The sequence below is a fragment of the Triticum dicoccoides genome, chromosome 5B, assembly GCF_002162155.2.
Source record: "Triticum dicoccoides isolate Atlit2015 ecotype Zavitan chromosome 5B, WEW_v2.0, whole genome shotgun sequence".
In the NCBI taxonomy this organism is placed as follows: domain Eukaryota; kingdom Viridiplantae; phylum Streptophyta; class Magnoliopsida; order Poales; family Poaceae; genus Triticum; species Triticum dicoccoides.
The window spans coordinates 692,483,717-692,496,960 of record NC_041389.1 but is presented as its reverse complement, the minus strand read 5'-3'; the positions used below and the strand labels follow the sequence as shown (position 1 = coordinate 692,496,960).

Below are 13,244 nucleotides of genomic sequence, written 5' to 3'. Positions count from 1 at the left end.
CGCGCCGGTTCCGTAGATCTACTGCCATAACAACCATGTCGGGTGATGCCGGCTGGCCGACTCTGCCGGGCCGCCTCGACGATGAAGATGGTGCCAGATTGCCGCCCGAGTGTCTGCTGCACCGGCGCGTTCGCACGGACTTCGACGATGACGATCAGCAAGACCTCATCGCCTTGCAACCCTTCAAAATCCTGAGATGTGTGTACAAGAAGGCGTTGGGGTTTCCATCCGAGCTGCAGGCCCAGGCGGATGAGATGGTTCAGACCCTACAAATCGGTGTGCACCTCGCCAAGTCGCCGCCGGGTTTGTCCTGTCTGGGCCTTCGAGGCGGCAGCCCGATGACCAACATCGAAACCGTCCAGGACAGCATCGTCGTCCTCACCACCACTTTCCTCCATGATTTTGACTACACCTTCTATCTGGTCTATGAAGCCTCCAGTGGTTCGCTCCACATGATCCCCATGCCAGAAAATCCTTGTTTCATTCTCACAGGGCTCAGTGCTAGCATGCTCATCGCGAGGTCATTCTACACTGCCGACTACGCGCTGGTTGTATTGGGCAAGCTGGACGGGCAAGAGGGGGATGTTCCGTTGGTATGGCTGTCTTCATCCTCGTCACCATCTTGGTCTGAGATCAAGACCACCGTCTTCAGCCAACCCCCCTCATTGATGCTGCACTATGCTGATATGAGCTTTACTATCGGATCCATGGCCTGCTGGGTGGACCTCCTGCGCGGCGTCGCATTCTCTTGGTGCAACACCCTCTTCCCCAAAGACTGTCGCAAGGAACCCACGCTTAACTTTGGCTTCTTTTCCTTGCCCAGAGAGTTGCCTGGAGCAGATCACTGTCGCGACAACACCCGGGTGGCACAGCCAGAAGCCTACCGCACCATAGGCGTCGTCCAAGGTTTCATCAGGTTCGTCTCCATCGACGGCTTTCTCGACTATGTCGACCTCAAGGACCGCACCTTGACAGTCTGGAAGCGAACGTTGAACCGTGTGTGGCAGTTGGAGTACAAGCTCAGTCTCGAGACCCTATGGGGGCTCCAGGGATTCGGCGACTTGCCAAAGAACCTAACTCCCATGTACCCTCTCCTTAGCACAGAGAATACGGATATTGTCTACTTTGCACTTGGGGAATATCTGGAGAACCGGCGCAGGTGGAAGTTTATCCCAATATGTGCACACTATCTACTCGCGGTCAACATGCAGAGCAACACAGTCCAGGCTTCCATATCTCTCGCAGACTGTTTTGGCAGTCCTGACATCCCAGACCTTGTTACTTCTAGTTTCAGCCGGTATGTCCATGTCGTGGGGCATGATCTACACATTATGATGATGGACACGATGAAGCAAATGGCGTCGATCCATTTGGACCCCATTGACTATGATGAAAGGGAGGCTCGGAAGGTGATGAGGGAGAGCCCATTCAACTGGCAAGGAACTTTGAAGGACAAACCTATCTTTTATCCAGCTCGCTACTACTCGCAACCATCATTGCTTCGTCTCACCCAATCAGGTAGTAGCCTGCTAATCAAACATTCATGCCATTAACTGTGTAGAATAGTGCTCAACATTATTTTTGTCACATGTGTAGCTTGAATTAATATGACATTTATTCTCGGTGCTGAAGATATTTACTTCCTTTTCACAGCCACTGCAGACATCATTCCGGAGATATCAGGGTGACATGTTGTCTTTTTGGTAAGTGCATTCCAATTCTTTCTGATTTAAGCCTCTGAGATTCCAAAATACTAAAAAACTAAACTCTGCTTCACCGCGTTTACAAAATTCAAACTCTCAAAGAAAAAGCAAAAAACATTCTAGAAACATTGCACAAAGGGAAAAGTACACTGATGCAGGTCAGCTTGCAGGTGGGATGACTTGCGGGCATCCCGCATCTTTCCACATAATTATGTGGGACTAAACGGGCTGCCAACATAATATATGTCGGTTGCCGCATACCCACTGACTACACGAAAGAACAATTGTGGGCTAGTGATTGTACAGCATGTCCACCTCCCATAGCAGTACAAAACGTACCCACATATTCCACATACCGCATACTCCACTATAGGCTGTAGCAGTACATTATTTGAGGACAGAGCATGGTGGTACACAGGCTAGAGGATACACAGCTAAAACCTGTAGGTCAAAACATCTAGATTAAATACGTTTGTGTTCATTCCAGGATAATTTCACCAAGGTGGCATGTTGCCATTTTTGCTAAGAGTCTATTTTTTTGCGAATTCATTTTTTTCTTAGAGTCAATGCGTGGTCATTTTGCATATTTAGGTTCTAAACCGTTCGCCCTTCAACGAATGGTGCATAATCTGACTTTAAGTGACTCTCACAACATATTCATAATTTCATATTGCACTTTAGTTTTCTTAAAAGCGCTGGAATGATTTCATCTTTGACATATATAAAGAAGTGCTTCTTGGTCATATATGTCTTGCCTTGGTTTCTAGTATTTCATGATTACCTTGTTTAGCAATTGACATCGTTTCAAAATCCCTTTGTATGAACTTTTCACATGAATATGAGCTCGCAATTGATGATTTTCTGTAGAGTAAATCGGCTCGGAAAAAGAGAAAAAACTACTTTTAGCTGGCGTATTGTTGGTTGGTTACAAATTCCCGTGCAGTCTTCCAATCATATTGAGCAGCATCTTCAGAGACTATGTTCATGACGGTACAGATGTAGTAGTAGAAGCATGGGTACAGATGCCAAATCTGTCAAGGCTCTCCAGAGACCTTTTAATAATATAGTTCAATGCAAGGAATGAATAGAGGCAACATCTAATTAGACTATTAGTTTCCCTACCATAATAATTGGTAATCATATAGCTCAAAATTTATCACCATAGAAAATATTAATACTGGGTGATGCCATGAAGCATTGTTAGTGTCAGAAACATAACAAATCTTGGAAAGAAATGGCCAATTGCACAAGTTGTTTGAATATTTGCACAAGTAATTATGTTACATGATTTTCTTATGAAAATGGACTAATCAAATTCAATTTGTCATACCGTCGTACTCTCCTTAACCTTCTCTACTGATTTGATAGTAATATTTTTTTCCTAAACAACTACAGCTATTTTGAGCATTTCATATCTGATAACTAGAGTATCCATATTGTTCTCTGCTATAGTTAATTTTTTTTCTTTTTCTAGAAGCCAAATTGTGGTCATGCTGATGGTTGGGGTTAATTACCATAAATCATACAGATTGTACTTCAAACCTACGTATTATGTAACCCTCTATTGATTGATTGTGACCAGCAAGTAGAAAGTAGTGGCATTGCAATGCATATCAGTGCTGCAGAAAAGTGTTCCTTTTAAGTTTTAACCAAGCATGCATTTTCTAAAAAGTAATGCTTGGTGTGAGATGGAATTGATCACAATAGCACCTTTAGTGTAATTATTGATATATTATTTTTCACTTGCGCCTCCTCCTGTGCTTGTGATGGCTTTGTCCATTATCTGTTATTTTCTTCATAACAATATGCAGTATTGGCTGCTAAGCTTAATGTTTTATATCTCTAGTTAGGCAATCACGGTGGTAAAAGTACTTTAGGAAAGCAGTCTTTTTTTCTACACATTCGTTCCTGCTAGTTAAATATATTATTGTTGCAGTTCATTTGATTAGCTCATGAGTAAAATTTGTAAGTACTGTATGGCACTTAGATGGTCTTGTGCTTAAACTGAATCGTATATTTTTTTCATCTTTTCCAGCACATGAAGATCGATGAGCAAGAAGCACTATAACTCGAGGAAAAGGAAATAACTTCTGTATCATGTACCATCCAGATATAACAAAACTGATGCAATTCAGTGGGGATCATCTTCAGTCGTTCATACTCTGTCTCGCTGATCAAGTTCTAGAAATGATCATGTCATGTTATGTATCACTTGATATATATGTACGTCTCTTGTGTACTTGAATTGGGCTCCAGTTTGACATGTACTCAAATATTTGTGCGTGGGTTGATCCACTTTGACAGGTACTCGCTCCGTCTGGAATTACTTGTTGCAGAAATTGATGAAAATGGATGTATTTAAAACTAAAATACATCAGATACATTTATTTCTCCAACAAGTATTTTTGGATGGAGGGAGTATTCAAATATTTGTGTCTGGGATGGTCCAGCTTGACATGTATTACCTCTGTCCCAAATTAGTTGCCTTAATTTTATCATGTGCTCAAATATTCGTGACAGATATTTACTTACCAACATGTTAAGTTTTTTTGCACAACTGGGCATCTAGTAGAAACAACTATTGTAATTAAATATCAAGATATGTATTTTTTTTCATAAAACTACTGAACAACACAGGCGCCTTTGGATTGTGATCTCGTGGCTGTGATTGCAGTCGACTTTATCTTTTGATTTTTATCCCACCCTGCTCCCGCGTACCACTCCTGCTTTTCAATTTTCGTGCGATCGCCCCTGCATTCTTTAGTGTCCGTTTTCTTCCACGCATGTAAGAGCATCTCCAGCCGTTGGCCCCTCAGGGGGCGCCTAAAATCGCCGCCTGAGGGTGACCCGGCGCAAAAAATGGGCCTAGGGGCGAGTTGGCCACCAGGGCCGGCCCCAGGCGCGGGAACTTTTTTTTTAGGCAAACTTGAGCTAAAACACGTCAAATTTCGGTAAACTTGGGCTTATATTCGCAAACTTGGGCTAAAACACGCCATTATAAAAACTAATAAAAAAACTTGCTGAAGGCCCAGAAGTCGCCGTCGTCGCCGCCATCGTCGGCCTTCTCCTGCTTTACTCGGGCGCCCCTGCTGGACTCCTCCCCGGCTGGTGGCGGCGCGTCGTCGTCGTCGCTGTCGTCGATGATGACGACTCCGCCTTCGTCGCGGCCTCGGCGGCACTGCACTAAGTGCTGCAGGGCGGCGCGCTGGCGTTCCCTCGCCATCTTCAGGGAGTCCTGGCGTGCCCATTCAAGGGCCGCGTCGTCGTCGAGCTCAACCTTGCCGTGCTCCGTCTTCACCGGCGCCAGCCCCAGCTTCATCTTCACCGGCGCGAGACCCGGCTCCGTCTTCGGCTTGACGAAGCGCGGGGGAGGAGCCGGCGAGGAGGCGCGCCGGCCGCCCTTGCTGATGACGATGCCGGCGCTGCGTGTGCGCCGGGCGAGAGGCATCTCCGCCGCGGGCTCGGCCTTGATGCCGAGCAGTGTCGGAGTGCCGGAGGATTGGGAGGAAGAGCGCGACGAGGAAGAAGAGGAGGAGGAGCCGAACCTCCTTGGCGCCCATTGCTCGTCGCGTCGGCGGTGCGCCGGGGCGGCCTCCCTCGCCGGGGGGTACGCCAACGGTGGGTTGTTGCTGCCCTCGAGGTGCGTCAGGACGCCGTCGAGGGTGCAGCAGGGGACGCCCCACCACAGCTGGCGCCCCTCGCTGTTCTTGATGCCGCCGACCACCGGCGCCCCATTGGTGGACGCCAGCCGCTGCTGCTGGCGGCGCTCGAAGTGTTGGGGAACGTTGCAGAAAATTAAAATTTTTCCTACGGTTTCACCAAGATCCATCTATGAGTTCATCTAAGCAACGAGTCAAGGGAGTGAGTTTGCATCTACATACCACTTGTAGATCGCGTGCGGAAGCTTGTAAGGGGATGGTGATGATGGAGTCGTACTCGACGTGATTCAGATCACCGATGTCCAAGTGCTGAACGAACAGCACCTCCGCGTTCAACACACGTATGGGACGGGAGACGTCTCCTCCTTCTTGATCCAGCAAGGGGGAAGGAGAGGTTGATGATGATCCAGCAGCACGATGGCGTGGTGGTGGATGCAGCAGAACTCCAGCAGGGCTTCGCCAAGCAACTACGGGAGGAGGACGAGGTGTAGCAGGGGGAGGGAGGTGCCAAGCACAAGGGTGCGGCTTCCCTCCCCCTTGCCCTCCTTTATATAGGCCCCCGGGGGGGCGCCGGCCCTGGGAGATTGGATCTCCCAAGGGGGCGGCGGCCAAGGGGGGAGGAGTGCCCCCCAAGGCATGTGGTGCGCCCCCCACCCTAGGGTTTCAACCCTAGGCGCAGGGGGTGGGCCTAGGGGGGCGCACCAGCCCACTATGGGCTGGCTTCCCTCCCACGTCAGCCCATGGGGCCCTCCGGTATGGGTGGCCCCACCCGGTGGACCCCCGGGACCCTTCCGGTGGTCCCGGTACATTACCGGGTGACCCCGAAACTTTCCCGATGGCCGAAATACCACTTCCTATATATTATTCTTTACCTCCGGACCATTTCGAAACTCCTCGTGATGTCCGGGATCTCATCCGGGACTCCGAACAACATTCGTTATGCTGCATACTCATATTCATACAACCCTAGCATCACCGAACCTTAAGTGTGTAGACCCTACGGGTTCGGAAGACATGCAGACATGACCGAGACGACTCTCGGGCAATAACCAACAGCGGGATCTGGATAACCATGTTGGCTCCCACATGCTCCTCGATGATTTCATCGGTTGAACCACGATGTCGAGGATTCGATCAAACCCCGTATACAATTCCCTTTGTCAATCGGTACGTTACTTGCCCGAGACTCGATCGTCGGTATCCCAATACCTTGTTCAGTCTCGTTACCGGCAAGTCACTTTACTCGTACCGTAATGCATGATCCCGTGGCCAACACCTTGGTCACCTTGAGCTCATTATGATGATGCATTACCGAGTGGGCCCAGAGATACCTCTCCGTCATACGGAGTGACAAATCCCAGTCTCGATCCGTGTCAACCCAACAGACACTTTCGGAGATACCTGTAGTGCACCTTTATAGTCACCCAGTTACGTTGTGACGTTTGATACACCCAAAGCACTCCTACGGTATCCGGGAGTTACACGATCTCATGGTCGAAGGAAGAGATACTTGACATTGGCAAATCTCTAGCATATGAACTACACGATCTTTGTGCTATGCTTATGATTGGGTCTTGTCCATCACATCATTCTCCTAATGATGTGATCCCGTTATCAACGACATCCAATGTCCATAGCCAGGAAACCATGACTATCTGTTGATCACAACGAGCTAGTCAACTAGAGGCTCACTAGGGACATATTGTGGTCTATGTATTCACACGTGTATTACGATTTCCGGATAATACAGTTATAGCATGAATAAAAGACAATTATCATGAACAATGAAATATAATAATACTTTTATTATTGCCTTTAGGGCATATTTCCAACAGTCTCCCACTTGCACTAGAGTCACCAATCTAGTTACATTGTGATGAATCGAACACCCATAGAGTTCTGGTGTTGATCATGTTTTGCTCGCGAGAGAGGTTTAGTCAACGGATCTGCGACACTCAGATCCGTATGTACTTTGCAAATTTCTATGTCTCCATCTTGAACATTTTCACGGATGGAGTTGAAACGACGCTTGATGTGCCTGGTCTTCTTGTGAAACCTGGGCTCCTTGGCAAGGGCAATAGCTCCAGTATTGTCACAGAAGAGTTTGATCGGCCCTGACGCATTGGGTATGACTCCTAGGTCGGTGATGAACTCCTTCACCCAAATCGCTTCATGCGCTGCCTCCGAGGCTGCCATGTACTCCGCTTCACACGTAGATCCCGCCACGATGCTCTGCTTGCAGCTGCACCAGCTTACTGCTCCACCATTCAACATATACACGTATCCGGTTTGTGACTTAGAGTCATCCAGATCTGAGTCGAAGCTAGCGTCGATGTAACCCTTTACGTCGAGCTCTTCGTCTCCTCCATAAACGAGAAACATGTCCTTTGTCCTTTTCAGGTACTTCAGGATATTCTTGACCGCTGTCCAGTGTTCCTTGCCGGGATTACTTTGGTATCTTGCTACCAAACTCACGGCGAGGTTTACATCAGGTCTGGTACACAGCATGGTATACATAATAGATCCTATGGCTGAAGCATAGGGGATGACACTCATCTCTTCTTTATCTTTTGCCGTGGTCGGGGACTGAGCCGAGCTCAATCTCACACCTTGTAACATAGGCAAGAACCCCTTCTTGGACTGATCCATTTTGAACCTCTTCAAAATCTTATCAAGGTATGTGCTTTGTGAAAGACCTATGAGGCGTCTCGATCTATCTCTATAGATCTTGATGCCTAATATATAAGCAGCTTCTCCAAGGTCCTTCATTGAAAAACACTCATTCAAGTAGGCCTTAATGCTGTCCAGAAGTTCTATATCATTTCCCATCAAGAGTATGTCATCTACATATAATATGAGAAATGCTACAGAGCTCCCACTCACTTTCTTGTAAACGCAGACTTCTCCATAAGTCTGCATAAACCCAAACGCTTTGATCATCTCATCAAAGCGAATGTTCCAGCTCCGAGATGCTTGCACCAGTCCATAAATGGATCGCTGGAGCTTGCATACTTTGTTAGCGTTCTTAGGATCGACAAAACCTTCTGGCTGTATCATATACAGCTCTTCCTTAAGATGTCCGTTAAGGAATGCTGTTTTGACGTCCATCTGCCATATCTCATAATCATAGTATGCGGCAATTGCTAACATGATTCGGACGGACTTCAGCTTCGCCACGGGAGAGAATGTCTCGTCGTAGTCAATCCCTTGAACTTGTCGATAACCCTTAGCGACAAGTCGAGCCTTATAAATGGTAACATTACCATCCGCGTCCGTCTTCTTCTTAAAAATCCATTTGTTTTCTGTCGCTCGCCGATCACCGGGCAAGTCTGTCAAAGTCCATACTTTGTTTTCATACATGGATTCTATCTCGGATTTCATGGCTTCAAGCCATTTGTTGGAATCTGGGCCCGCCATCGCTTCTTCATAGTTCGAAGGTTCACCGTTGTCTAACAACATGATTTCCAGGACAGGGTTGTCGTACCACTCTGGTGCGGAACGTGTCCTTGTGGACCTACGAAGTTCAGTAGCAACTTGATCCGAAGCACCTTGATCATCATCATTGTTTTCCTCTTCGGTTGGTGTGGGCATCACAGGAACATTTTCCTGAGCTGCACCACTTTCCGTTCGAGAGGTAGCACTTCATCGAGTTCTACTTTCCTCCCACTTACTTCTTTCGAGAGAAACTCTTTTTCCAGAAAGCATCCGTTCTTGGCAACAAAGATTTTGCCCTCGGATCTTAAGTAGAAGGTATACCCGACAGTTTCCTTAGGGTATCCTATGAAGACGCATTTTTCCGACTTGGGTTCGAGCTTTTCAGGTTGAAGTTTCTTGACATAAGCATCGCATCCCCAAACTTTTAGAAACAACAGCTTAGGTTTCTTCCCAAACCATAATTCATACGGTGTCGTCTCAACGGATTTAGACGGTGCCCTATTTAAAGTGAATGTAGCTATCTCTAGAGCGTATCCCCAAAATGATAGCAGTAAATCGGTAAGAGACATCATAGACCGCACCATATCTAATAGAGTGCGATTACGACGTTCGGACACACCATTTCGCTGAGGTGTTCCAGGCGGCGTGAGTTGTGAAACGATTCCACATTTCCTTAAGTGTGTGCCAAATTCGTGACTTAAATATTCTCCTCCACGATCTGATCGTAGGAACTTTATTTTTCGGTCACGTTGATTCTCTACTTCATTCTGAAATTCCTTGAACTTTTCAAAGGTCTCAGACTTGTGTTTCATTAAGTAGACATACCCATATCTACTCAAGTCATCAGTGAGAGTGAGAACATAACGATATCCTCCGCGAGCCTCAACGCTCATTGGACCGCACACATCGGTATGTATGATTTCCAACAAGTTGGTTGCTCGCTCCATTGTTCCGGAGAATGGAGTCTTGGTCATTTTGCCCATGAGGCATGGTTCGCATGTGTCAAATGATTCATAATCAAGAGACTCTAAAAGTCCATCAGCATGGAGCTTCTTCATGCGCTTGACACCAATGTGACCAAGGCGGCAGTGCCACAAGTATGTGGGACTATCGTTATCAACTTTACATCTTTTGGCATCCACACTATGAACATGTGTAATATTACGCTCGAGATTCATTAAGAATAAACCATTGACCATTGGAGCATGACCATAAAACATATATCTCATATAAATCGAACAACCATTATTCTCAGACTTAAATGAGTAGCCATCTCGTATTAAACGAGATCCAGATACAATGTTCATGCTCAAACTTGGCACTAAATAACAATTATTGAGGTTCAAAACTAATCCCGTAGGTAAATGTAGAGGCAGCGTGCCGACGGCGATCACATCGACTCTGGAACCATTCCCGACGCGCATCGTCACCTCGTCCTTCGCCAGTCTCCGTTTATTCCGCAGCTCCTGCTGTGAGTTACAAATATGAGCAACGGCACCGGTATCAAATACCCAGGAGTTACTACGAGTACTGGTAAGGTACACATCAATTACATGTATATCAAATATACCTTTGGTGTTGCTGGCCTTCTTATCCGCTAAGTATTTGGGGCAGTTCCGCTTCCAGTGACCCTTCCCCTTACAATAAAAGCACTCAGTCTCAGGCTTGGGTCCATTCTTTGACTTCTTCTCGGTAACTGGCTTACCGGGCGCGGCAACATCCTTGCCGTCTTTCTTGAAGTTCTTCTTGCCCTTGCCCTTCTTGAACTTAGTGGTCTTATTGACCATCAAAACTTGACGTTCTTTCTTGATTTCAGCCTCTGCTGACTTCAGCATCGAGAACACTTCAGGAATGGTCTTCACCATCCCTTGCATGTTGTAGTTCATCACAAAGCTCTTGTAGCTTGGTGGGAGCGACTGGAGGATTCTGTCAATGACCGCCTCATCTGGGAGGTTAATGTTCAGCTGGGTCATACGGTTGTGCAACCCAGACATCTTTAGGATGTGTTCACTGACAGAACTGTTTTCCTCCATTTTACAACTGTAGAACTTGTCGGAGACATCATATCTCTCGACTCGGGCATGAGCTTGAAAAACTAGTTTCAGCTCTTCGAACATCTCATATGCTCCGTGATGCTCAAAATGCTTTTGGAGCCCCGGTTCTAAGCTGTAAAGCATGCCGCACTGAACGAGGGAGTAATCATCAGCACGAGTTTGCCAAGCATTCATAATGTCTTGGTTCTCTGGGACGGGAGCGTCACCTAGCGGTCCATCTAGGACATATTGCTTCCTGGCAGCTATGAGGATGATCCTCAGGTTTCGGACCCAGTCCGTATAGTTGCTGCCATCGTCTTTCAGCTTGGTTTTCTCTAGGAACGCGTTGAAGTTCATGTTGACATGAGCGTTGGCCATTTGATCTACAAGACATATTTGCAAAGGTTTTTAGACTAAGTTCATGATAATTAAGTTCTAATCAAATTATGAACTCCCACTCAGATTAGACATCCCTCTAGTCATCTAAGTGTTTACACGATCCGAGTCGACTAGCCCGTGTCCGATCATCACATGAGACGGACTAGTCATCGTCGGTGAACATCTTCATGTTGATCGTATCTTCCATACGACTCGTGTTCGACCTTTCGGTCTCCGTGTTCCGAGGCCATGTCTGCACATGCTAGGCTCGTCAAGTTAACCCTAAGTGTTTTTGCTGTGTAAAACTGTCTTACACCCGTTGTATGTGAACGTAAGAATCCATCACACCCGATCATCACGTGATGCTTAGAAGCGACGAACTGTAGCAACGGTGCACAGTTAGGGGAGAACACTTCTTGAAATTTTTGTAAGGGATCATCTTATTTACTACCGTCGTCCTAAGTAAACAAGATGCATAAACATAATAAACATCACATGCAATTATATAGTTGTGACATGATATGGCCAATATCATATAGCTCCATTGATCTCCATCTTCGGGGCTCCATGATCATCTTGTCACCGGCTTGACACCATGATCTCCATCATCATGATCTCCATCATCGTGTCTTCATGAAGTTGTCACGCCAACGACTACTTCTACTTCTATGGCTAACGCGTTTAGCTATAAAGTAAAGTAGTTTACATGGCGTTCTTCAATGACACGCAGGTCATACAAAAAATAAAGACAACTCCTATGGCTCCTGCCGGTTGTCATACTCATCGACACGCAAGTCGTGAATCCTATTACAAGAACATGATCTCATACATCACAATTCATCATTCATCACAACTTCTGGCCATATCACATCACATGATCAATCGCTGCAAAAACAAGTTAGACGTCCTCTAATTGTTGTTGCATCTTTTACGTGGCTGCAATTGGGTTCTAGCAAGAACGTTTTCTTACCTATGAATAACCACAACATGATTTTGTCAACTTCTATTTACCCTTCATAAGGACCCTTTTCATCGATTCCGCTCCAACTAAAGTGGGAGAGACAGACACCCGCCAGCCACCTTATGCAACTAGTGCATGTTAATCGGTGGAACCAGTCTCACGTAAGCGTACGTGTAAGGTTGGTCCGGGCCGCTTCATCCCACAATACCGCTGAAGCAAGAAAAGACTAGTAGTGGCAAGCAAGTTGACAAGATCCACGCCCACAACAAAATTGTGTTCTACTCGTGCATTAAAGAACTACGCATAGACCTCGCTCATGATGCCACTGTTGGGGAACGTTGCAGAAAATTAAAATTTTTCCTACGGTTTCACCAAGATCCATCTATGAGTTCATCTAAGCAACGAGTCAAGGGAGTGAGTTTGCATCTACATACCACTTGTAGATCGCGTGCGGAAGCTTGTAAGGGGATGGTGATGATGGAGTCGTACTCGACGTGATTCAGATCACCGATGTCCAAGTGCTGAACGGACAGCACCTCCGCGTTCAACACACGTACGGGACGGGAGACGTCTCCTCCTTCTTGATCCAGCAAGGGGGAAGGAGAGGTTGATGATGATCCAGCAGCACGACGGCGTGGTGGTGGATGCAGCAGAACTCCAGCAGGGCTTCGCCAAGCAACTACGGGAGGAGGACGAGGTGTAGCAGGGGGAGGGAGGCGCCAAGCACAAGGGTGTGGCTGCCCTCCCCCTTGCCCTCCTTTATATAGGCCCCCAGGGGGGGCGCCGGCCCTGGGAGATTGGATCTCCCAAGGGGGCGGCGGCCAAGGGGGGAGGAGTGCCCCCCAAGGCATGTGGTGCGCCCCCCCACCCTAGGGTTTCAACCCTAGGCGCAGGGGGTGGGCCTAGGGGGGCGCACCAGCCCACTATGGGCTGGCTTCCCTCCCACGTCAGCCCATGGGGCCCTCCGGGATGGGTGGCCCCACCCGGTGGACCCCCGGGACCCTTCCGGTGGTCCCGGTACATTACCGGGTGACCCCGAAACTTTCCCGATGGCCGAAATACCACTTCCTATATA

General features: G+C 47.3%; 1 protein-coding gene across 1 annotated transcript; it reads left to right on the top strand.

The window, feature by feature from the left end:
* The first annotated feature begins 6 nt into the window (after positions 1-6).
* Positions 7-4,164, top strand: LOC119312678. The gene is made up of 3 exons (XM_037588428.1): positions 7-1,518; positions 1,654-1,703; positions 3,739-4,164. Exons 1-2 carry the CDS (start codon positions 36-38, stop codon positions 1,686-1,688), a joined length of 1,518 nt encoding a protein of 505 aa, XP_037444325.1. The 5' UTR covers positions 7-35; the 3' UTR covers positions 1,689-1,703; positions 3,739-4,164.
* The last annotated feature ends 9,080 nt before the right edge of the window (positions 4,165-13,244 follow it).

Coding starts and splice junctions, on each gene's coding strand:
- LOC119312678 (XM_037588428.1), top strand. CDS start 36: ATGTCGGGTGATGCCGGCTGGCCGACTCTGCCGGGCCGCCTCGACGAT. Junction 1,519..1,653: donor GCTTCGTCTCACCCAATCAG/GTAGTAGCCTGC, acceptor TCCTTTTCACAG/CCACTGCAGACATCATTCCG.